General features: G+C 48.3%; 1 protein-coding gene across 4 annotated transcripts in view; it reads right to left on the bottom strand.

The window, feature by feature from the left end:
* The window catches only part of SNX29 (sorting nexin 29), a 569,335-nt gene that overhangs the window by 35,519 nt on the left and 511,246 nt on the right, over positions 1–22,570 (bottom strand). For all 4 annotated transcript variants that reach the window (XM_036826193.1, XM_036826192.1, XM_036826194.1 and 1 more), the window contains one exon: positions 20,848–20,987. In XM_036826193.1, the coding sequence (XP_036682088.1) occupies positions 20,848–20,987 (140 nt within the window). The remainder of the gene's footprint in view (positions 1–20,847; positions 20,988–22,570) is intronic.

Genomic DNA, 22,570 nt, shown 5'->3' with positions numbered 1-22,570 from the left:
TTGTAAAAAGCAGTGAGAATATAGTGTTTCCATGCATGAATGACCTTCGAGTCAGAGGCCAGGGATCAAAACTTGCCTCGGACCAAAGTCCATGCTCCTAATACTTTGCCTTCGAACAGCACAAGCTGAGGAGTTAGACCCAAGTTCAATGCCAACTCTGAAACCTGCCAGCTGTGTGATCTTGGGCAAATCCTTCAATCACTCTAGGCCTCAACTTCCTCATCTACAAACTGGGAATAAGGATGGGTCCCACCTCTCTTAGAATTGCAGATGAAATGAGGTCGCGCCTGTAAAGTGCGTAACACAAGGCCTGACACACGGCAGGAGCACCGGGTGACGTGACTGACTCTGAAGTGGTGGCTCCTTTCAGGGATCAGTCGGTCTGGGAAGAGACAATATTGCAGGATTTGAGCTAACTGGTGACTAGGCCTATCTCTGCTATACTAATTTGAAAGAAAAAAAAAAAAAAAAGAGAGAGAAAGAAAACAGAGAAGCAGCATCCCAAACAGGAACCCTTCTGGATTTATCAGATAAGTCTCCTTAAATGGACCTCTCGTCTGGGGAGGTCCCCACTGTGGGGAATCAATGGAAAGTAGCTTTTGGTTCATTACAGTAAACATTCACTGAGCATCGGCCATTGCCCAGCCCTGTGCTCCAAAGCAGAGATAAAAGGCGAGGGGGGTTCCTGCCCTCTGGATGGTTACACTGGAGCGGGTGAGAGACACACGTCCACATGGCAGGTCAGGATGAGGCACTAGTGGCCTCGATGGAGGGAAGCACACGAGGTGATGGGAATCAGGAGAGGGCCCCGCCACCCCTGCCTGATGGTGGTGGTAACAGGGTGTCAGGACAGCTAAAGGAAGACTTGACAGGGCCAGATGGAGACGTGGCCAAGGTGTGAACTCGGGAAAGAGGCCGGGCCGTGGAGAGAGGTTTGGCAGTCCCTGCTAGGGCAGGGTGGTTAAAAACCACATGACAGAGTGGTTACGACCTGGGACCCTGGAGTCACACACATCTGAGTCCGAGATGCTGTCCCCATTACTCACTATGGACGGATCCTTTGGCAAGTTCATTAGCCTCTCTGAGCCTCAGTTTATTCATCTGTAAAATGGGCCTAAACATGGTAACTGCCCTCAGAGGGAGTATTACAAAAATTAAGCAAGATAATTCAAGCAGACAGAGAGAATTCTGGCAGGCAGAAAGTGCTCGATAAATGCTATCATAATTCCTAGTAACATTCCCCGGCACTGAGCATTCACTCCCTGACATAATACATGTTTACATAGCATACTCTTCTTTGCATGCACAACTATCCCATGATACTTTGGTGCAGAAAATGCAAAAGAAGGCGTCCAGATCTGGGGAAGATAGAGTAATCTCACCCCACCCTGGGCCTCCCACCAAATGTGGCTATAAAACCTGGAGAGAATGCATGAGGCAGCTATTCAAGGAGTCTGAAAAATCATAATAGCAGGTGGACAGGGGAAGGTGACCAGAATTTGATGAACCGTTAAACCTCAAGTGAGTTCACCATTGTTAACCTCTGGAATCCTTCAGCCTGGACTCAAGGGAGCCGGACACCTGAGAGTGGGCAGGGTGTGGACAGAGAGCGCTCTGGGCAAGCCCTCTGGTTCTACTCAAGAGGCAGGAAAGGGGGTTCCTAATGGTCAGAAAGAGTAGGGGACACCCGTGTTTCTTTTCTTATTTTTTTATTTTTATTTTTGGCCGTGTTGGGTCTTGGTTGCTGCGCGCGGGCTTCCTCTAGTTGCGGCGAGCGGGGGCTACTCTTTGTTGCGGTGCGCGGACTTCTCATTGCGTTGGCTTCTCTTGTTGTGGAGCACGGACTCTAGGCACGCAGGCTCAGTAGTTGTGGCGCACGGGCTTCGTTGCTCCAAGGCATGTGGGAACTTCTCGGACCAGGGATCGAACCCGTGCCCCCTGCACTGGCAGGTGGATTCCTAACCACTGTGCCACCAGGGAAGTCCCCTGTGTTTCTTTTCTCTCCTTCCTCTATGCTCTCATGCCTCAGTCTGGGCCTGAAGCACCTAGAACTCTGAGGGACGGTGAGGTAAGATGAATAACAGTTCCCTAAAGATGTCCTGTATTAATCCCTGTTACTTTATATGACGAAAGGGTCTTTGCAGTTTAAGGCTTTGAGATGAGGAGATGATCCTGGATTATCTGGGTGGGCCCAGTGTGATCACAAGGTTCTCATAAGGAGACTGGAGGTCAGAGTCACAGAGCAGCTGATGGCAGCAGAGGCTGAAGTGATGCAAGGAAGATGCCACAGCACAGGCAGCTTCTAGAAGCTGGAAAATGCAAGCAAACAGATTCTGCCCTAGAACCTCCAGAAGAAACCAGCCCTGCTGACGTCTTGACTTCAGTCCTGTGTGACCTCTAGAACTCGAAGGCAATACACTCGAGCTGTCTTAAGTCACTAAGTTTGCGGTAGGTTTGTTACGGTGGACATGGGAAAATAATACGGGGGAAATATTCTTCAAATGAAAGAGCTGTGGTCCCACAAGGGCAGGACAAACCCTCAGTGCTTTTTATTTCTCTGTCCCCCTGCACTTGGCCCTGGACACGGATACAGTCATGGGAGGTATGTGAACCTTAACCCAATCCTCACACCTTATCCAAAAGTTAACTCAAAATGAATCGCAGATCTAAATATAAAATTATAAAACTTTTATCAGAAAGCCTAGGAGAAAACCTTTGTGACCTTGGTTTAGGCAAAGGGTTCTTAGACGTGACACCAAAAGCATAACTCGCAATAGAAAAAATTAAGAAACTGAATTTCAGCAAAATTTAGAAGCTTAGTAAAGAAAAAAAAATTTTGAAAATGAGAAGACAAGCTACAGACAGGGAGAAAATGTTTGCAAATTACCTATGTGACAAAGAACTTGTATACAGAATATATAAAGAACCATCAAAACTCAACATATCCAAAATATATAAAGAGCTCATACAACTAAATATCAAAAAAAAAAACCTGATTAAAAAATGGGCAGAAGACCTGAATAGACATTTTTCCAAGGAAGACATACAGATGGCCAAGAGGCACACGGAAAGATGCTCAACATCACTACTCATTAGGGAAATGCAAATCAGAACCACAATGAGACATCACCTCACAACTGTCAGAATGGCTATTGTCAAAAAAACCCACAAATAACAAATGTTGGTGAGGATGTGGAAAAAGGGAACCCTTGTTCACTGCTGGTGGGAATGTAAATCAGTACAGCCACTGTGGAAAATAGTATGGAGGTTCCTCAAAAAATTAAAAATAGAACTACTATATGATCCAGCAATTCTTCTTCTCGGTGTATATCAAGACGACAAAAACACTAATTCGAAAAGATATATGCACCTCAGTGTTCACAGCAGCATTATTTACAATAGCCAAGATATGGAAGCAACCTAAGCGTCCATCAACAAGATGAATGGATAAAGAAGTTGTGGTATATACATACAATGGAATACTACTCAGCCATAAAAAAGAATGAAATTTTGCCATTTGTAACAACATGTATGAACCTGGAGGATATTATGCTAAGTGAAATAAGTCAGACAAAGACAAATACTGTATGTTTTCACTTACATGTGGAATGTAAAAAATAAAGCAAACAAATGAATATAACAAAACAGAAACTGATTCACAGATATAGAGAACTAGTGGTTACCAGTGGGGAGAGGGGTGGGGGGAGGGGCCAGATACAGGAAGGGGATTGAGAGGTACAAATGACTAGGTCTAAAATAAATAAGATAGGGACTTCCCTGGTGGTGCAGTGATTAAGACTCTGCGCTCCCAATGCAGGGGGCCCAGGTTCGATCCCTGGTCAGGGAACTAGATCCCACATGCATGCCAGAATTAAGGAGCCCATGTGCCGCAACTAAGGAGACCGCCTGCCGCAACTAAGACCTGGCTCAACCAAATAAATAAATAAATACAAAATAAATAAGATATAAGGATGCAATGTACAGTGCAGGGAATATAACCAATATTTTATAACAACTTTAACTGGAGCATAATCTATAAAAATAGCAAATCACTATGTTGTACGCCTGAAACTAATAAAACATCATAGCATGTAAATTATATAAATCAAATATACTTAAAAAAAACTCAACAGTAAAACAACAAACAACCCAATTTTAAAAAATGGGCACAAGACTTGAATAGATACGTCCCCAAAGAGGACACAGCAAAGAAACATACGCACATGAAAAGATACTCCACGTCATTAGTCACTAGGGAAATACCAATGAAGACCATGACAAGATACCACGATGGATCCTTTCAAATGGCTAAAATAAAAGCTGTGACAACACCAAACACTGACGAGGGTGCAGAGCATCTGACACTCTCACACACTGATTGTGGGAATGCACAATGGCACAGCTACTCGGAGACACAGTTTGGCAGTTTTTACGTTTACCATATAACACAGGCACCCCACTCTTAGGTATTACCCTAGAGAAATGAAAACTTAAGTTCACATAAAAAGCTACACACGAATGTTTATATTTGCTCCATTCAAAGTTGTTGACAACTGGAAACAACACAAGTGTCTTTTGTGAACAGATAAACAAACTATGGAATATCCATATGATGGAACACTACTCAGCAATAAAAAGGATCAGACAACTGATATACCTGCCAACCTGGGTGAATCTCAAAGGAGCTGTGCTAAGTGAGAGAATCCAGTCTCAAGAGCTTAGATACTATATGATTCCATTTAGATGACATTCTCGGAAAGACAAAACGAGTGATAAGAACAGAGCAGTGGTGGCCAGGGCTTAGGGATGGGGGAGTGTGTGACCATAAAGGGACAGCAGAAGACAGCTTTTGGGGGGTGATGGAACTGTTCTTTATTCTGATTGTGATGGTGGCTACTCAAATCTATACATGTGTTAAAATTCATAGAACTGAATACCAAAAAAAAAAAAAAAAAGTCAGTTTTACTATATGCTGATTTTTTTTTTTTTTTGCTGTGCCATGCAGCTTGCAGAATTTTAGTTCCCTGATCAGGGATCGAACCCAGGTCCCGGCAGTGAAAGCGCCAAGTCCTAAGCACTGGACCACCAGGGAATTCCCTGTATGCTGATTTTTAAAAGAAGTTTTTTAAAAAAGTCAAGGCAAGCGGGACTCTGGTCAATATGTGAAAGATATTAACTTGGCCCTTGCCCAGAATGCAGTGGAATGACCCCTCTCTGAGCCCCGTTGTTGATTTATGGGCTCCTGGGGCTCTAATCACTGGTCTCCCTTCCATCTTCTTACTAGTTGAAATATTGTCGTAGAACTTTACAGCTGTGTTTCCCCCGCACCCTTTCACCTTCTACCTAGAATAAGTTATTCACCTGTGGTAGTTGAACAAATGGCCCCAATTATTTACCCTCTCTGTGTCTTGTTCTTTGCCCATGACTCTGCAGAGCTCTCCTGCTCTGACTCTGGTCTGCTGTGGACGTGCCTTGCCCAACATGGGATGTTAGCAAACGTGACACAGTCAGAGCTTGGAAGGTGCTGCAGTGTTTGGGTTTTCCCTGTTCTCACCCTCTGCCATACATTCTCAGGCTGGGCCGCTGGTCCCAGCTGCCCCATTATTCCCAGTCAAGGCCATCCTGGACCAGCTGACAGCCAGCTGATCCCCCCAGACATGGAAGCAAATGTAGCCAAGATCAGCTGAGCCTCCTAGCCCATCACCTAATATGTGAGCAATACGTTATTATTACGGTATGCCACCAAGGTGTCAAGGTTGTTTATTACACAGTATTAACATGTGGCAGTAGGTAACTGATACATCACCCAATTAAGTAACCATTCTCAGTTACCACTCAGAGATATCATTTGAAAAGTGCAAGGGGAAATGCAGAAAGCTGTGAAATTGTTTGACCCACTGAGAAGAAAGCTGTTACCGAGGTTGATTATGATGTAGTGGAACAGAATAATTCGGCCTGTAAACAGCAGTCAACTTCTCGTGTGTTGTGGTCTCACCCCCTGATATTAGAAAACTTTTATTACTATTATTTTTTTTTTTTTACTAACACCAAATTGGATGGAGGTTATTGTGCCAAAAATAAGTTAATCGGCTTCCCTTGCTCCAAACTTTCAGATGCTCCAATGTCTAAGAATAAAAGACATGAAGTAGGGCAAGCAATTGTAATAATCTCAAAGCTGCCAACTCAAATCATTTTGAAACTGAAGTGAGAGTCTGAACAAAGAAGTGAAATGTGACTGCAGCTAAAACCGCTCCCCTTGGAGAAGCTCCTACTAGGTGATACTTCATGTAATCCTCTTAGCAAGGCAGCAAGTTCCGTGCTACTGGCCCCGTTGTACAGATGGGGACACTGAGACACAGAGAGGCCAAGGTCACAGGCCACTAGGTAGTGCAGTTGACATTGAACCCAGATCTGTCTGACTCCAAGTCTTGCTCTTTTTAAATATAAAAAATGTATATACGTGTATAACTGAATCACTTTGCTGTACAGCAGAAATCGACACAACATTGTAAATCAACTATACTTCAATTAAAAAAAATCTTGCTCTTTCAGTTAGATACCAAGCTGCTGCTTAAATTCTGTAAGAAATTAATAACAGAGCTCTGGCTTATCTGTTATCATGCTATCTATCCATCATACTGAACAGTTACTGGGGTGAACAGAAGGTCTGCTACTTTAGAGGAACCTGGCACTTTGCTGCCTGGTCACTGGGCTCGGCAATTTAGGGCTTGGCCATGGGGCTGCCATCTTTACACTAACATGGTCACAGAGCCTTAGCCTCCCAGATCAACTTGATTGATATTTGGGGAGAAAGGGAGTGACCATGGCTGGGAGAGTCACAGAGAAATCTGTACTGTCTCCCACATATCCTCAATGAGTGTGCTTGCTGTGTGTTCCTCTGGCCATCATGCCATGAAAATGCCATAGCTCCAAGGTCTGCCCTGATTCTAAGGAGCCAGAAATGAGCTGTGTATCCTCCTGCTAACAACAAAAGCAATCACTTTCCTCCTGCAGCCACAGCTAACCCGTTAAGTGCTTACTACGTGCCTGGTGTAAGTGCTTCAGCACTGTCTTGTCAAAGCTCTGAATCAGCCTTCTGAGGGAGGGCCTATTCTCAGTCCCATTTTACAGATGGGGAAGTCAAGGCACAAAGCCCTTAAAGGGTCTGATCCGAGATTACCGAGCTAGTAAATAGCATGGCCTCGAGTGGAACTCAGGCCTGCATGACTGCATCTCTTTCTCTTAACGATGATGCCATTAGCTTGTACCTTTAATGTGAAAGTCATAAAACACGCCGCATCCCAAACCCTGACAGAATGGCTTGCTTCCTGTCACATTAGTAATTTCTCAACCTGCCTTCCCAGAACAAGCGAGTGAGAAAAACATCCACAACTCTGTCACAGCAAGTTCTCATGTGTGAAGAAGAAAAATAAAAACAAGGGATCCTGTTCTTACTCAGCCCGTGACCTGCTTTATCTTCTGAGTGATGCTTGCTAAGGCAGCAGATGATGTGTTCAAAGGAGAGTGTTCCCAGGGCCCAAGCAGGACTTCGGTTCTCCTTTCTGGTCCAGTAAAAACATCCAGTGTTAGATTCATGAAGAACAAGAAGGGACCGAGGCTCGTGAGCAAACCGGTTCAGGATGGGGAGGGGGTGGAAAGTGTATAAGGAGCAGGTGTCTAAGACGGCTTTTCTCAACTGGGTCAAAGCCCTCGTGAGTTCCTGAACCCGCCTCGGCCCCATTTCCCTTCCTTTCTGCAACATTTACTTTGGGAGTTAATCCCAAAGAGGGGGAGAAGGGTAGGATCTTAGACACACCAAGCAGCGGCCCTACAACAGCTGTGCACAGTAAGAGGCCATGTTGGGGATAGGTTTAAACCAGTGGCCGTAGCCCATGCCAGAGACCCTCCAGAGGAGAGGCAGGTGGCCAAAGACAAGTGTGACAAAGCCAGGCTTCCTTTCCTAGGGGCGTGGAGGACCCACAATTAGAATCCTGAACTTGGAGACAGCCCATGAGAAGATACTTAGGAATGCTGTATCATGTGCTTAATTTTGACGTAATGGTGACACAGGGTGGAGGCTGCCAAACCACACAAACGCAGCTTACACTCCCCAGCCCACCGCCTCCAGCCGTGAGACTACGGCAGCTCACGTCACTGTCAGAGGCTCAGTTTCCTCCTCCGAATAAAAGGCAACAATAACACCAACCTCAGAGGGCAGATGTGGGGACTTAATGAAAGAACAGCTCCTGGCCCGCTTCCTGGTGTATCCTTCTTATCTCTTTCTTGGCAATGGAACCACACGGGTTTGCAGCTGGTTCTACAAGATCCAATGATAGACCAGCTTCTTGGGCTGGCTCAGGGTTTCCCAACCTTGGCACGACTGACATTTGGGTCGGGTGGCTCTCTGCTGTGGGGGGCTGTCCTGGGCACTGCAGGATGTAGAGCAGCAGCCCTGGCCTCCACCCACTAGATTCTAGCCGCACTGCCACCCACGGCGGTGATGACCAAAAATGTCTCCATTCACTGCCAACTGTCCCTGGGGTTGGGGAAGAAGGTAATAACGCCCCTAGTTGAGAACCATGAAGTCAGAGGCACAAGGAGACCCAACAGGGGTGAGAAGGGCAGGAGCAGTGAGTGAGAAGATGAGCAACGCGAACAAAATCATAGTAAAATGTCCTGCAACAGCTGCTCTGCACAAAACCCCTTCAGGTAAACTGCACTCAAGAACAGAATTTGTTCCTTGAACTTAACAGGTGAGATTACCAGACTTCCTTTTCAACCCTAACAACCTGTGACCAATTCCCTGGAATAGACACAACTGTCCTCCAAGGACCCACATTCCTCTTACTAAGACGAAAACCACATAATTACTGGCTGCGTTCTTTTTACAGGTAAATAAGCACGGCCTATGGTTACACAAAGATGACAAGAAACAAAAGAACCACCCTGGAGAAGACGTGGGAGACTCAGGCGGGCACTTTGCCCGGAGGAGCTGAACATCTGGCTGGTCAAGGGCCTCTCTCTGGGAACACGGTGCCTTCCATACAGAGGGAGAGGGCGGGGCTGATGGGCTGCATGCACTTGGATGCTGAGCTGACGTCTACTGCCCGTGGCCTGTTCTGGTGGACCCATCACGCATCAGGCCTCGGTCAGAACCTCAGTCCTGAGCGCCTGCGGTCAGAGCTACCCTGGCAGATATCTTGTCATCATTGTCCTCTGGAACTGAGTGGATTACTGCCTGCTTCTGCCCTGCATTTCTTCAGGCGTTAAACAGATTCATCTGATGCAGGCCCTTTGGGCTCTAGAAGGCGTGTGATATACAGTGGGCCACATGCGGCCCACAGCTGTTGTGTCTGGCCCACAGACAAACTAGTTGCCAACTAATTTAAAAGTCAGATTTTATATCAAGATATGGGTTTCTGGGCTTCCCTGGTGGCGCAGTGGTTGAGAATCTGCCTGCCAATGCAGGGGACACGGGTTCGAGCCCTGGTCTGGGAGGATCCCACAGGCCGCGGAGCGGCTGGGCCCGTGAGCCACAATTACTGAGCTTGCGCATCTGGAGCCTGTGCTCCACAACAAGAGAGGCCACGACAGTGAGAGGCCCGCGCACCGCGATGAAGAGTGACCCCCGCTAGCCGCAACTGGAGAGGGCCCTCGCGCAGAAACGAAGACCCAACACAGCCATAAATAATAAATAAATAGATAGATAGTTAGATAGATAGATAGATAGATAGATAGATAGATTAAACCCCTTTAAAAAAAAAAAGATACGGGTTTCTGCCATCTCTTGGAAAATTCACAGATCGGCAACCTGCAGTCTCACTTGATGATAATCAACTAGGCTGAGCAGTGGTCAACTCTTAGATGGGGTCTCTGAGCTCCACTCCACACCCCTCCCTATTGTCACAGCTCACTGGCTTTATTCACTTACATGACCTGCCTGAACCCTATAGCCATCTGAGTTTGCCATGGTCCTCCGGTCAAGAGGGATACATTTGGGGTACTTGTCTGCCCTGTTGACCCTGGATGCCGGGAAGGTGCCAAACCCAGATAAGCAAGATGCTGAAAGGTCACAGAACTGAGTCAGGAGGCAGCCTCCCACTGGGGCATACCTGTCCCATTGAGGGCGCCAGTCCTGGTGGGGAGGCGCCTCCTTTCCCAATAATCACCTCATTAATAATGCAGGTAAGAGGTGGAAGCTAAGAGACAATGACAAAGGCTGAAATGGAAAGAAAGACGTGTACAGTTTATCCAAGGCTGTGCATGGTCCCCCTCTGAGCTGGGGCTGAGACATCAGTGCTTTGCCCCCACAGAACGCAAACAAAGCACCAACACATCAGAAAAGGAGTCAAGGAATCTGTAATCCCAGCTGACCTCGATCTGATCTGAGTTATTCCAGGACCCCTAAAGTGTCACGGTTCCTGAAAGGGGGGCCAGGTACCAGCCCCAGAGTCACCAGAGCTGACTCCCCAGGTGGAAGCTTCGACCTGTGCAAAGCGCTCCACACCAGAGTCAACTGCCCCGTCCTGCGAGACTAGGCCGACGGTCCTTCAGGACCGTGGACAGCTGCCAGGCCCCGAGTGGGCTCCTGCAGAGCGAGGCAGGCACACATCTCTAAGCAGGGCTGAGGAGCTGACCCGCCCCCTCCAGGAGGCCCGACAGGCAGCTGGGGCTCCAGCAGGCGCCCCCCCGCCGCCCCTGATGGCTGGTTCTCGGTGGCAGGGATGCCACCACGGTTGCGCCGCGCCACCTGCTCCGTGCTCCTCAGCCAGCTTGGCCGCGAGGAAGGAGGACAGCTTGCTATTCTTGCTGCTCTGGGACTAGGTGTTAATTTGGCAGCTCTTTCACGCAGAGGAAGCCTTCTTTGGGAAACGCTCTCTCCCCTCGCAACCCTGACCCAGCTTTCTCCAAGTCTCCGCCTCCCCTCCCCTCTGCCGTGCTGGCTCCCGGCCTACTCTGTCCCAGCTTCCACTCTGTCACCTCCTCCTGTTTCTCTGAGCGCCCTTCCCCACCTCTGTGACACCCATTCTCCAGTTCATATTAGGAAACTGTCTCCCAAGGAGTGTCTCCAAAATCCTGAAGGACATGACTCTTTGGGATTGGAGAGCAAAAGTCAGAATCCCTGGGTGTTTTCTCGGAAATTCCCCAAATCATAAGTTATTCTTAAAATAGTCCCAACATTCTTCATACTATTTATTCATTATTGTGGAACTCTAACATGATCTGCTTAATAAATAAGAAATACTAAGTTCAGTGGTATTTCACGAAGAATCGTAGCCTAGAGCAAATATTCAAATGCTGGGAAATGCTAGCGAACACTCTTGGGTCATGTTCGGATAATAAAGCAAGATGCGACTCTCCTGTGTCCAAATTGCCCATTTAAGGACTTTCTGTGCTTCCAAAACGTATTTCTTGGAATGCCACTCACAGCAGTATACTATGTACGTAAACTTATTAGTATTTATTTTATTTGCAAGAATGATTCATTGTTTGCAGCAGACAGAGCCATGAACACACTACTTATGACACGGCATCAGCTAATGGCAAGACTAAGTAAGTAGATCATGACCGTTCCTCTTCAACGAGCTCCTGTCCTGGTTCCTGGAACCATCGACCTTTGCCTTCAACTCCACGTGTGGCACTTTCTGCTCTCGCTTTTACCTCATCAGCGTGGATTCCTTCAAACCAGGGATTGTTACACTTTAATTTTCACAGGAGAATGACAATACTTTTTCCTGATTTCCTGACTGATTTTCCTTGAGACCTGGAAAAACTTATGTTTCCTGAGAAACGCAGTCAGGAATTCACGGCTGATGCCAAGCCACAGGCTGCAATCCTAGGAGACGCTCACCTCTCTCTCCTGCCTTCAGGACCCCACAGAGCGTGGTTTCTACATCCAACGCCTCACGCTCACCTCGCCTGCTCCCAAACCAGTTTCCCCTCTGTCCCCTTTGCCCAGATATTTAGCCTCAAAATCTTGGCATCATCTGGTTCAGGCCCTCCCACCCTTTCTCTCGACTCTTATGAAAGCACCCTGCCCCATCTCCCCACCGCTCTCACTCCCCCCCCCCTCCCAGCTGCCAGTGGGATCCTCCTAAAGCATGGACCTGAGCTCAGAGACCTGTGAGGGCTCCCTTCCTGGAGACCAAGATGGTACTGGTTTCCAAGACCTTCCACCCCCAGCTCCCAGCCCTGCTTTCCAGGGCGTCCTGGCCACAAGGGCAGCGCTTGCTCTCCACTAGTGGAGGACAGAGGGCCCCCCGAGCTTTGCAGCTGTTCTGCATATCTGGACAGAACATCTCCCCCTTCATGCCTAACAAAATGGTGAGTATCAAATTGGTATGAGAGGGTAGGAGCTAGTGATATCTGTCAAAATTTAAACATGCACCTGCCCCGCTTCTAAAAATAAACTCTACAGACCTACCTGCCAAACTGTACATCTAGTACCTCTATTTGAAACATCCCTGGCAATACTGTTTGAGGGAGAAAAATCTGGAAACCTCCTAAGTGTTCAGATGGAGCGACGGTGAAATAAATTATGAAACAGCCATTGCAGTGAGTACTCTGTAGCTTTCAAACGGAATGAGCCAGCTTTATTAAATTAAAAAGGCAAACTACAGAGGGCTGGGTAGAGCCTGGCTTTGGCTTACATAAGTATTGACGATTTCTGCAAAGTTACATAAGAAACTTGACAGCGATCACAGGGGTGGGGGGCACGAAGCACAGCAGAGTGGGGTGTGATGTTTACTTCTCCTTCTTATATCTTTCTGTTGCGTTTCAGGTTTTTTTTTTTAATACCATGATTTTATCACTTCCTCCAAAACGTCTGCTCCCCATACTCTCCTTTTCCCATGCTCCCTGTCTGCTGGTAGAAAATAGCTACGTACATACAGAGCTTACTACACGCGAGGCGCTGCTCTACGAGCTTGACATACACGCGCTCGTGGAACCCTCTCGGCAGCCCCACGAAGGGGTGCTGGCAACATCTCCACTGTACAGAGGAAGACTCTGAGGCATGGCAGGGCTTAAGTTAGTTGCTTGAGGCCACACAGCTAGTCCATAGCAGAGCTGGGCTACAAACAGGGCAGTATGACACCTGTCTAGGCACTCTGCAAATTCCGAGTGAATGAAAACAGGAATGAGGGAAAGAAATGCTGCCATGGAATGATAACATGACCCACACACCTGCTGACCCCGAGGGCTGGGGCGCTGTCTTAGTCATATGTGTAATAATACCCCCACCAACCTCCCCGCTACCCCAGGGGCCTACATGGAGTAGGGGCTCAGGAGACATTTGTTGACTTGAATACAGGGCTGTCTGTATGGAATAACTTGGTGCATCTCTATAGCTATATCTTGGTGCATCTCTACCCTGGTCTGTCAGGACCCCGGGTGTGTCATAATTCTCTTCTCTCACTCCCGACAGCCAGTCCTCAAATATGTCCAGGGTCCAATCACCCTGGCCAAGCCACCACCCTCCTCCTGCGGGACCCTACAAAAGCCTCCCCACCCGGCCCCCCCTGATTCCATTCTCTACCCCACATCCAGAGTGAGGTTTTAAAAACATAAACCAGGTTATGCCACATTTCTGCTCCAAACACTTCAGTTTGGAGTAAATCCCAAAGTCATTGTTACAGCCTCCGAGGCCCTATGTGATACGGCCCTGGTGACGTTTCCAGCCTCATTCCCCTGTTCTCTCTGTTCTGGCCAAACTGGCCTTATCTGACACACCAAGCTTGCTCCTGCCTCAGGGCCTTTGCACTTACTGTTCCCTCTATCTGAACACCCTTCCCCCAGAAATTCACAAGTTCTTCCCTCAGAGAGGTCTTTCCCGACCATTTGGTGGAAACACTGCCCATGTGACTGTGACTCTCTAGCCTCTAACTATGCATTACTTTTCTTCAGAGACTTTCTTGTTTAGCAGTGTAGTATATGTTTATTTGTCCATTTTCCATTTCCCCAACTCCATAAAGGTGGTTTATCCTCTTTTTTCTGTTTTGTTCTCTGTTACATCCCCAGTGCTTGTTGAGTCCTTAGTAGGTGCTCGATAAACACTGACTGGATGAAAGAGGTGTTTGCTGAACACAAGCCCCTTTGACAGAGGCTTTCCGTCTATCCACTCAGCAGCGTTTCTGCCCTGGAGATGTTCCAGGCTCCCCCACTTTTTCTGGGACTTGTAAAAGCTGCACCATCGTCCTCTTCTCCCTTCTCTTTGTAGAGCTGATCTCTCCCCACTTCACCACCACACAGAAAAGAAATGGCAGGAGTAGAACATAATTACTGTGACCTGTGGGATGCATAGGGGGTAGGGAGGCCACCTCAGTATCAGAGAAGAGTAGCTGTCATCCTGGTCATTTTCAGAAAGAACGATTCATTCTGATCTCTGTGGGTGGGAGCCCTGAGGACGTGGAGGACCAGTACCCTGGGGACTGCACTTTCTCTGCATCCCTTAACACGGCCCCTGAAATAGCCAGGCCAGCAGATGGAGGTGATGAAGTGCCATTTTACATATCATCTCTCCAGGCGACAAGGTGGCAGGTCTCCCTGGGGAGGGGCCTCCGGGTAACGAGCTTCTGAGGAGTGGGCGTCCTCCTGCAGGGGAGGCCTGGCCCCTAGAGGGGAGCGTTGCCATCTAGGCCTGGCTGAGCTCTTGGGCTCCCAGAAAAGCCAGAGCCTAGCTGTCGCACCCAGTTTCCCTGGGGCAGGCCCTGAGTCACTCCATCTAGATGAGAGATCCCCACAGGGGAAGGAGGAAGGGAAAGACTGACTTTCAGAATAATTCATGTTATAAGTCAGCATTTCATGAGCACCTACTATGTGCCCTGTATCTCAGGAAAGCACAGTGGACTCTTGCCCTGGCCTGCCACTTACTCTCACAAGGACCTTTAGGCAACCCGCTTAAATTTCCTGGTGCTCCAGATTTTCACCTGTAGACACAGATGGATGAATGGATGGATGGATGGATGGATGGATGGATGGATGGATGGATGGATGGATGGATGGATGAAGAGACAGATGGAGAAATGTCTGTAGGGTTTTTGTGGGGCTTCTCTCCTGGTCTTTCTCACGAGTCTCGCTATCAACGGCCACTGACACGGAGAAGCTGCTGTGTCCCGCTCTCACACAGAATCCTCACCTAACATCCCAGCAGAACAGTGATGTCAAATACTTATCTTCCCATTTTACACATAAGGAAACTAAGACTCAGCAAGGCTGGACCCTTGCCCGAGATCAGCCTCCTCCTTCGTGGCAGAGGTAGTGGGGAAGAGCACTGGCTCCCAAATCCCCACGCATTCCATTTGGACACCAGGGGCCTCAGACTCATTTGCCCTCGAGGGCCAGGAAGCTGAGGTGCGTCAGCGAAGCAGGTCCAGGGGCAACGCGAGAGGGAGCAGCGGGAGAGGCGCCAGCTGGGGCACACCCCTCCCATCGACAGCCACTCACGTTGGTATTTTATTTTAAAACACAGCCCACACCTAACCAGTCTGCCAGTCTGGCCACACAACTGAGACTTTCTGAACAGGATCTGCACCCCTTTCTGGCCGCTGGACGCGGCAGACCACTTTGGAACCTGAAGGTGTGGATCAGCCACAAAAGCAACGTGAGTCTAGGGTCCTAGGAAGGAACCATGTGACTCCTGTGAGCGCCCCTGGCAAAGCAGCATGTCCGCTCGGGTCCACGTGATCCTGGCGTTACCCAGGCTGAAGCGTCTCAACCCCACGCCAAAGCCCCACTCGCTGGGAGAACATGGCAGCTCCTATTTCAGCAAAAATATATTTAACAGCTTTGAGAGTAAATATGGCAGCAGATGGGGGTGGGGAGTGGGGAAAACATCGACCGTGTTTTCTGCTGAGCATCCGGTGGAGAATTTGTGCTGTGACCTACATTACTCTGGCTTCCACCCCCGGAACTTTTCCTCTCCCCTCACGGAACGGCAGAACACGATGCATTTCCCAAGGATGAATGACTCTGCAGAAAAACGTTTTAATAACGTGCTAAATGACAGCACCACAAATCACTTAAGTCTTCACCGATCTGCAGTCCAGTTCCGCAGAATGAATCCTTGGAATCCTGGTCTCCCTTCGATAATGCACCTTCAAAGGAGCACCTGACATTTCCCTAAGTAACTGCTCACATCTGCCATGTGTCACATCTTGGGGTTCGCCTTTCCCTCCAACATGCCAGGAGGATGCAAACAATACGGGGCCCCCAAAGGAAGAGTGCATTAGGGGGTGCTGTCTGCTCACTAGCTTGGGGGCAGGTTCTGGTCCCCACGTGGGCCAGACATACACAGGGTTCAAAATGGAAAAGAAATGGCCCACTTCCTACCGTCCTACTTTCTAATTCAGACCGCTGCTGGCATTAGCAAGGAAGGCAATGGGCGGCAGAGAGATCTGGAAACAAAAATTGAACCTGCTGATTCTTCAACTCTCAGATTTGTGCAGATGGCAGAATCCTTGGAAGTCATGCTGCCCCTTGCAGAACACAGTGAAATACTGACACACTAAAAAGGAAAGACGAAATGGAAAAGTGTGTGTAAAAGCAGGTGCCATGGAATAGTGGATTCCAGGCTGCATGAGCCTGAAGGTTTTAAGGGTTTTGGTGAAGAAAAATGAGCAAATTCTACCCACTAGGTTTAATCCCCTGTACACCTTCCGTCTCCCGCCCCGTATGGGAAAGGCACCACCTTGACTGACACTCAGCAGTGGATGAGCTCGTTGAACACACTGTGGAGCACAGAGTGTGAGCAATGCATCATGGGTACCTCACAGCCAAAGCCTATATTGCTGAGCAGCGGGTAAGAGCCAGCACCGCAAACTCAAGTGTCTCCTGGGGCCAGGCAGGTCATGCGAGTGACTATGGGAGAAAAACAGCCAAACACTAACAGCAGGTGGCAGGGAAGGCTCGGCTCAGTGTCCAGGAGGCAGCGGAGTGGCGGGCTCAGTGGGGAGAGGGCGGCACTGTCTGACTGTAGCCAAGCGTGGTCCAGGGGGAATGCGGGTGGGTATGTGTCTGCCCTGGCTGCCATAGCACAATACCACGGACCGGATGGCTTCAGCAGCAGACAGTTACTTCTCACAGCTCTGGAGGCTGGGAAGTCCATGATCAAGGTGCCAGCAGATTCAGTTCTGGGTGAAGGCTCTCCTCTTGGCTTGCAGATGGCTGCTTTTTCACTGTGGCCTCATGTGGCAGAGCAGAGAACTCTGGTGTCTCTTCCTCTTCTTCGAAGGACACTAATCCCATCATGGGGACCCACCCTTATAACCTCATCTAACCCTAATCACCTCCCAAAGGCCCCACCTCCAAATGCCACCACAGTGGGGATTAGGACTTCAACATAGGAATTTGGGGGGCACAAACATTTAGTCCGTAACAGGGTGTGACCAATTCTGAGTTTTCGAGAGAAGCCTTATATATGATTTTTTTAAAAATCTGATACCTTCTAGGTTTTTGATGTTGGCAACACTTTAATTAAGAAAAAGTAATAACATGGACCTAGAGATTACCCTATGAAGTGAAGTAAGTCAGACAGCGAAAGACAAATATCATATGATATCACTTGCATGCAGAATCTAAAAAAATGATACAAATGAACTTATTTACAAAACAGAAACAGACTCACAGACATAGAAAACAAACTTATGGTTACCAAAGGGGAGAGGTGAAGTGGGGGATAAGTTAGGAGTCCGTGATTAACAGATACACACTACTATATATAAAATAGATATTAAGAAAAGAAAAAAAACAACAAATAACAAAACCCCACCGGAATAGTCAAATAAAACAGGTTGGAGGGTCAGGCTCCATCCACAGGCTGCGGGTTTGTCACCCATGTCCTCAAGCCATGGGCTCTGGCACCAAACAGCCCAGGCTCCCCCATGTGCTGGTAAGTAACCATGGGGTCACAAAGTAACCTCTCTGGCCTCATTTTCCTTGTCAGTATTAGGTGGAACCTTATGAAATTACCCTTTCATTGGCAACTTTGTAAGGCTCCATGTAATAAAATGAAGATAAGGTGTCCACCTAATTAACAGGCTCTCAGGAAGACTCGATGAGGTGAAATCTACAGCCAGAGCTTATAGTAAATGCTCAATAAGCGAGGGGAGGAAGCAGGGCAAGGCCATCCTTAGTCAACAAGTCCACTCATGTTCAGTAGCTGAAAGGGATGCTTAGGGCCCTGAATCAGCATTTGAAAGACCTGAGGAAATCTGTCAAGATTATAATAATCACGCTTTGGGGAGTTCATTTCCTTAGTTGAGAGAGATCTGTTTTTAAGTAGGAATCTCTCAGGGTGAGATTCTGAGCTGAGACACCGGACCTGCTGTTTTCTGGGGCTGCACAGACAGGAAGTTATCATTTGGAGGCTCACCAGCATGGACAAACCGGGCTGCAGCTCACCTTCCATCACCCCCAAATGAAACAATCTGCAAGCTCCCACCTGGAATCCCATCTCACTCAAAACAGACAAAGGAGGAGAGGGCAGCTAACCGTGGAACTGCAAGGAAAGCCGAAGGGCAAGCTGTTTAATTTCAACTGGGGTCGAGACCAATGTTGAGTCCGGAGTCTCGTGTCAATATTGTGTCCCTTGCCACAATCTCCTACCAAAATGCTTTGGGCTTTTTAAAGCCCATGAAATTGAACCTCACATTCTCTCTGCTAATTAGGCACAAAGCTTTCTCTCTCAGCTCTCATCAATGGCAACCAGAGTGGCTGGGACTGCACAACACGCCGAGACAGTTGAGTTAAAGTGCAATTGTCACAATTCGGCAGGCTCACGTTTGGTACACTCTCCACCAGAGCTGCCTGGACCCCCTGACCTGGCAGTAGGGGCACCAGCTCTCCCGTACGAGGCAGCCTCTTCTTCTCACACGTGAGGTGGGCAGCCTTTCTTAGCATTGGGGTCTCAGGACTACCTCTCGGATTCAATTTTCATCAGGAAATTTGGCCAAAACACACCTGACTCAGGGAGAGGTTGATTTCCAACACTCATCACAGGCCAGGGGGCTGCCTTTAAAAGATGAAGGGGACCTCCTCTCATGAACTATAGTGGCATTTTCAAAACAGCAAGATCAAGGCCCTAGCATCACAAATAACTGAGTAAAAGAAAAATTCAGTTTTCCATAGGTATATTCTATTTGGGGGGGGAAAAGCACCCTTTTATCACAGATAGCACAGTACAATTATATCTTCTCATAAAGGTCCTGAAACAATTGGAAAGACATAAGCAAGTGGCTTGGCTGCAGTTTCAAAGCCCTAAGCAGGTAAGAGGGGCAGCCCTGCCGATGTCTGTCTGGTTGGAAGTTCAACTTGGAAATTCTGGAAAGTGTGATGCCAAAGGCACACCCTTCCCCCCACAGACAGACTCAGAAATAAGCCCCGGCTTGAGTCATAGCATCACCGTTAGGACAAAACAGATCCCCAAACCCTCAGCACGCCATTTTAAAGAGCTCTGGGGAAAGGAAACTCTTGCTTCATCCCAGCAAATCAGTGTTTTTCAAGTGACAAGTCCCAACCCACTTTCAGAGGCCCACAGGTTAGCTATACGGATTCTTATATCTATCGTTTCCACTGTGATGATAACGTTTTAGAAATAATATAGAGTTGACCCGTGGACAACATGGGTTTGAGTTACACAGGTCCACTTACACACAGATATTTTTCAATAAAAATGTTGGAAAAATTTTTGGAGATTTGCAACAATTTGAAAAAAACTTGCAGATAAACTGCATAGCCTAGAAATATTGAAAAAATTAAGCAAAAGCTAAGTATATCATGAATGCATAAAATACAATGTAGAGATACAAATAACATACAAAATATATGTTAAGTGACTGTTTATGTCATTGGTAAGGTCAGCAGTAGGCTATAAGTATTTAAGTTTTGAGGGAGTCAAAAGTTATAAACAGATTTTCGACTACATGGGGGGTTGGCACCTCTAACCCCTGTATTGTTCAAGGGTTGAGTGTAATTATATTCTCTGGCATCTGAAGACTTTATAAAAACTAAGGATGTTTCATCATTTGGGTTCCCTGAATCCAAGGGTGTAAATGTCGCGGTGTGATGAGAGACTTATGAGAACAGAGGGGACTGATCAGTGATAACATAGTGACACCAGTGAGGCCCACCTGCCCCCAAGGTGAGGCCCAAACACATGTTTCCCAGCGACGTGACCCAAGGAAAGTCATGGCGGGGGAGGTGTGGTCAGCACGCGGACCACCGGCGCGGTACACGGCATGTGCCGAGCTCAGGAGGAGCTGCTGCACACCGTCGTGAGCAAAGATTTGGTTTCAGAAAAAGTAGCATTCACTCTGTTAACTGCTGATTCTGAATTGCAATGATTTTGTAAGTGCTTAACATGTAAACTTCCTTTTCTTTTTTTTTTACTTTTATAAGACATATAAGAACAAGGAATTTATACCTAGTTTTAAGTTGGTTCATACTTAGGTCATATTAATATGAAAGTAATCTAAGTTGGCACCAGTGGGAATCTGCGAGAAGTTTCCTTGGGTTCACTGCCCACATGCTGAAGAAAGCCTGACAGAGACCACTTTAGCTCTGGAACACCTGTGAGCTGCAAGCTTTCCTTTGATCAAAATGTACCAAAGTATAAAACCACAGAGCCCTGCGTTTTTCGCAAGCCTCAAATCAACAATGCTCACTTGCGGGCTCATTCTCTCGTGAGCCCTTTAAACTCCCAGATGCCTTGACCCAAGTCTCCACATCAGCACCTCGCAGGCTCTGGGGCACAGCCAGGTCCTGGGGTGTCCAGGACGCAGACACATGCAACCGCAGGAGAGAGAAGGAAGGACGTGTGGGGCGGAGCACATGAACGTGACCGGTACTCACATAAAGAAGGGCATCAGCTGGACCAGGGTCTCTTTCTGGGGGCTGGCGGCAAACTCGGGGACCACCTGGATGACTTTGTTCATGACGCTGCGCAGGTAGTTCTGGAGCTGCTTCCTGCGTTCCTCCACAAACTTGGCGTCCTGGGAAGACGGACAGACAGGTGTGCTCAGCTATGCTTTCCTCACCCGCCTGGAGACGGACGACCCGGAGAACACGTAACCATCAATCATCACCACCCAGAGCGAGTGCAAGTGGTGCCTCAGGCTTTACACGTGTGATCACGTTTAATAACGGGAGATGCTCGTGATAGTATTATTGTTAAGTGGGGGAAGGCAGGTCCATGAAACTTCCTACAGTGTGTTCCCAGGAATGAATGAAATCTCAGTCAGCACCTGCAACGTGCCGAGTATGGTGCTGGGACCTGGGACAGACCATAAACACACAGGGTCACTGCTGTGGCCCTGGTGGAGGTCACGGGGCCAGTGGGGGAGACACCAATAAATCCAGTGACCACACAGGTCAGCATATAACTATTCATCACACTCAATGCCCCCCTCCAGAGAGGATGCTTACTTTTGCCTTCATGGGAATTTTCTGAAATATGAATCAGTTGCCACTATTTAAGAAAGATTTCATTAACAAACAAATTCCATTTTCTCTGAAAAACCAGGAGAGGTAGCGGCGCGGCCCCACCCCCAGGGCTACTCGGGGCCGGGGCTGCTCGGTGCGCCCCGAGGCAGGCGCAGGGCCCCACATCCGCGCTCAGGACCCTCCTGACTCACACCGCCACCCACCCCTGTGTGCCTGGCCCTCGTAGGCAGGGCCAGCTCCTAGGCGTGTGCTCCGGGCAGTCCCTCAGGGTCAGAACTCGACCTGTGTGGTGATCTGCTGGCCTCATGTTGAAACTCAGTAATTTTGGCACGAGGGACCTCACATCTGCCTGCTGCCCTGGGACCCACAGAGCCTGGAGCCTGTCCTGCCCATGCGCAGCTGCACTGGGGGCCTGGCTTAGAACCAGGAAACCAGGGCCGGTGTGGGGCAGGAAAGGCTTTCTCTGAGGAAGTAATGCTCCTTCCAGACTGAAGGCGGAGTGGGGTGAATAGGGGAGAGCAGAGCGAGGGCGGCAGGAGGAACAGGGTCACTCAGCCTCACAGGGACACGAGAAGCCTCACACGACAAATGAGGAAACTGTGGCCCAGAGCGGGGCCGGGCCGCTAGCCCACGAGGCCCCAGAGACGGAGCAGTACAATCATCCCCCACCTCCACCTCCCGCCAGCCTGGGGCTCGGGAACGGGGTGCAGAATGAGCCCATGTGCTCAGAGACACCCGAGGACACGCCCGTCCCCGCAAGGCCCTGCCAAGGGCCGGAGCACAGCAGGGAGATTCCCTCTTAAGTGTTGTCAGATTTAGCGAATAAAACGCCAAGATGCCCCGTGAAATCTGAATTTCAGATAAACAATGAATTTTTCAGTATTCATAACTCCATATTCAAAAATTCATGATTCAATAATTTTTCAGGGTTCAAGTACGGCCTATACAATAAAACCTTTCCATGTAATATCTGGGATACACTTACACTAAGAAATTATTCATTGTTTATCTGAAATTCCGATTTCACTGGGTGTCCTGTGTTTCATCTGGCGATCCTCCTCCGAGTACCGGGGGGGAGGAAGGAACACAGAGCACCTGCTGATCCCCGGGGGCCACTTCAAGGTCACATCAA

The sequence above is a fragment of the Balaenoptera musculus genome, chromosome 15 (assembly GCF_009873245.2).
Source record: "Balaenoptera musculus isolate JJ_BM4_2016_0621 chromosome 15, mBalMus1.pri.v3, whole genome shotgun sequence".
NCBI classification, from domain to species: domain Eukaryota; kingdom Metazoa; phylum Chordata; class Mammalia; order Artiodactyla; family Balaenopteridae; genus Balaenoptera; species Balaenoptera musculus.
Note: the sequence above shows the minus strand (reverse complement) of the source record. Positions and strands in the feature narration are given on the sequence as shown.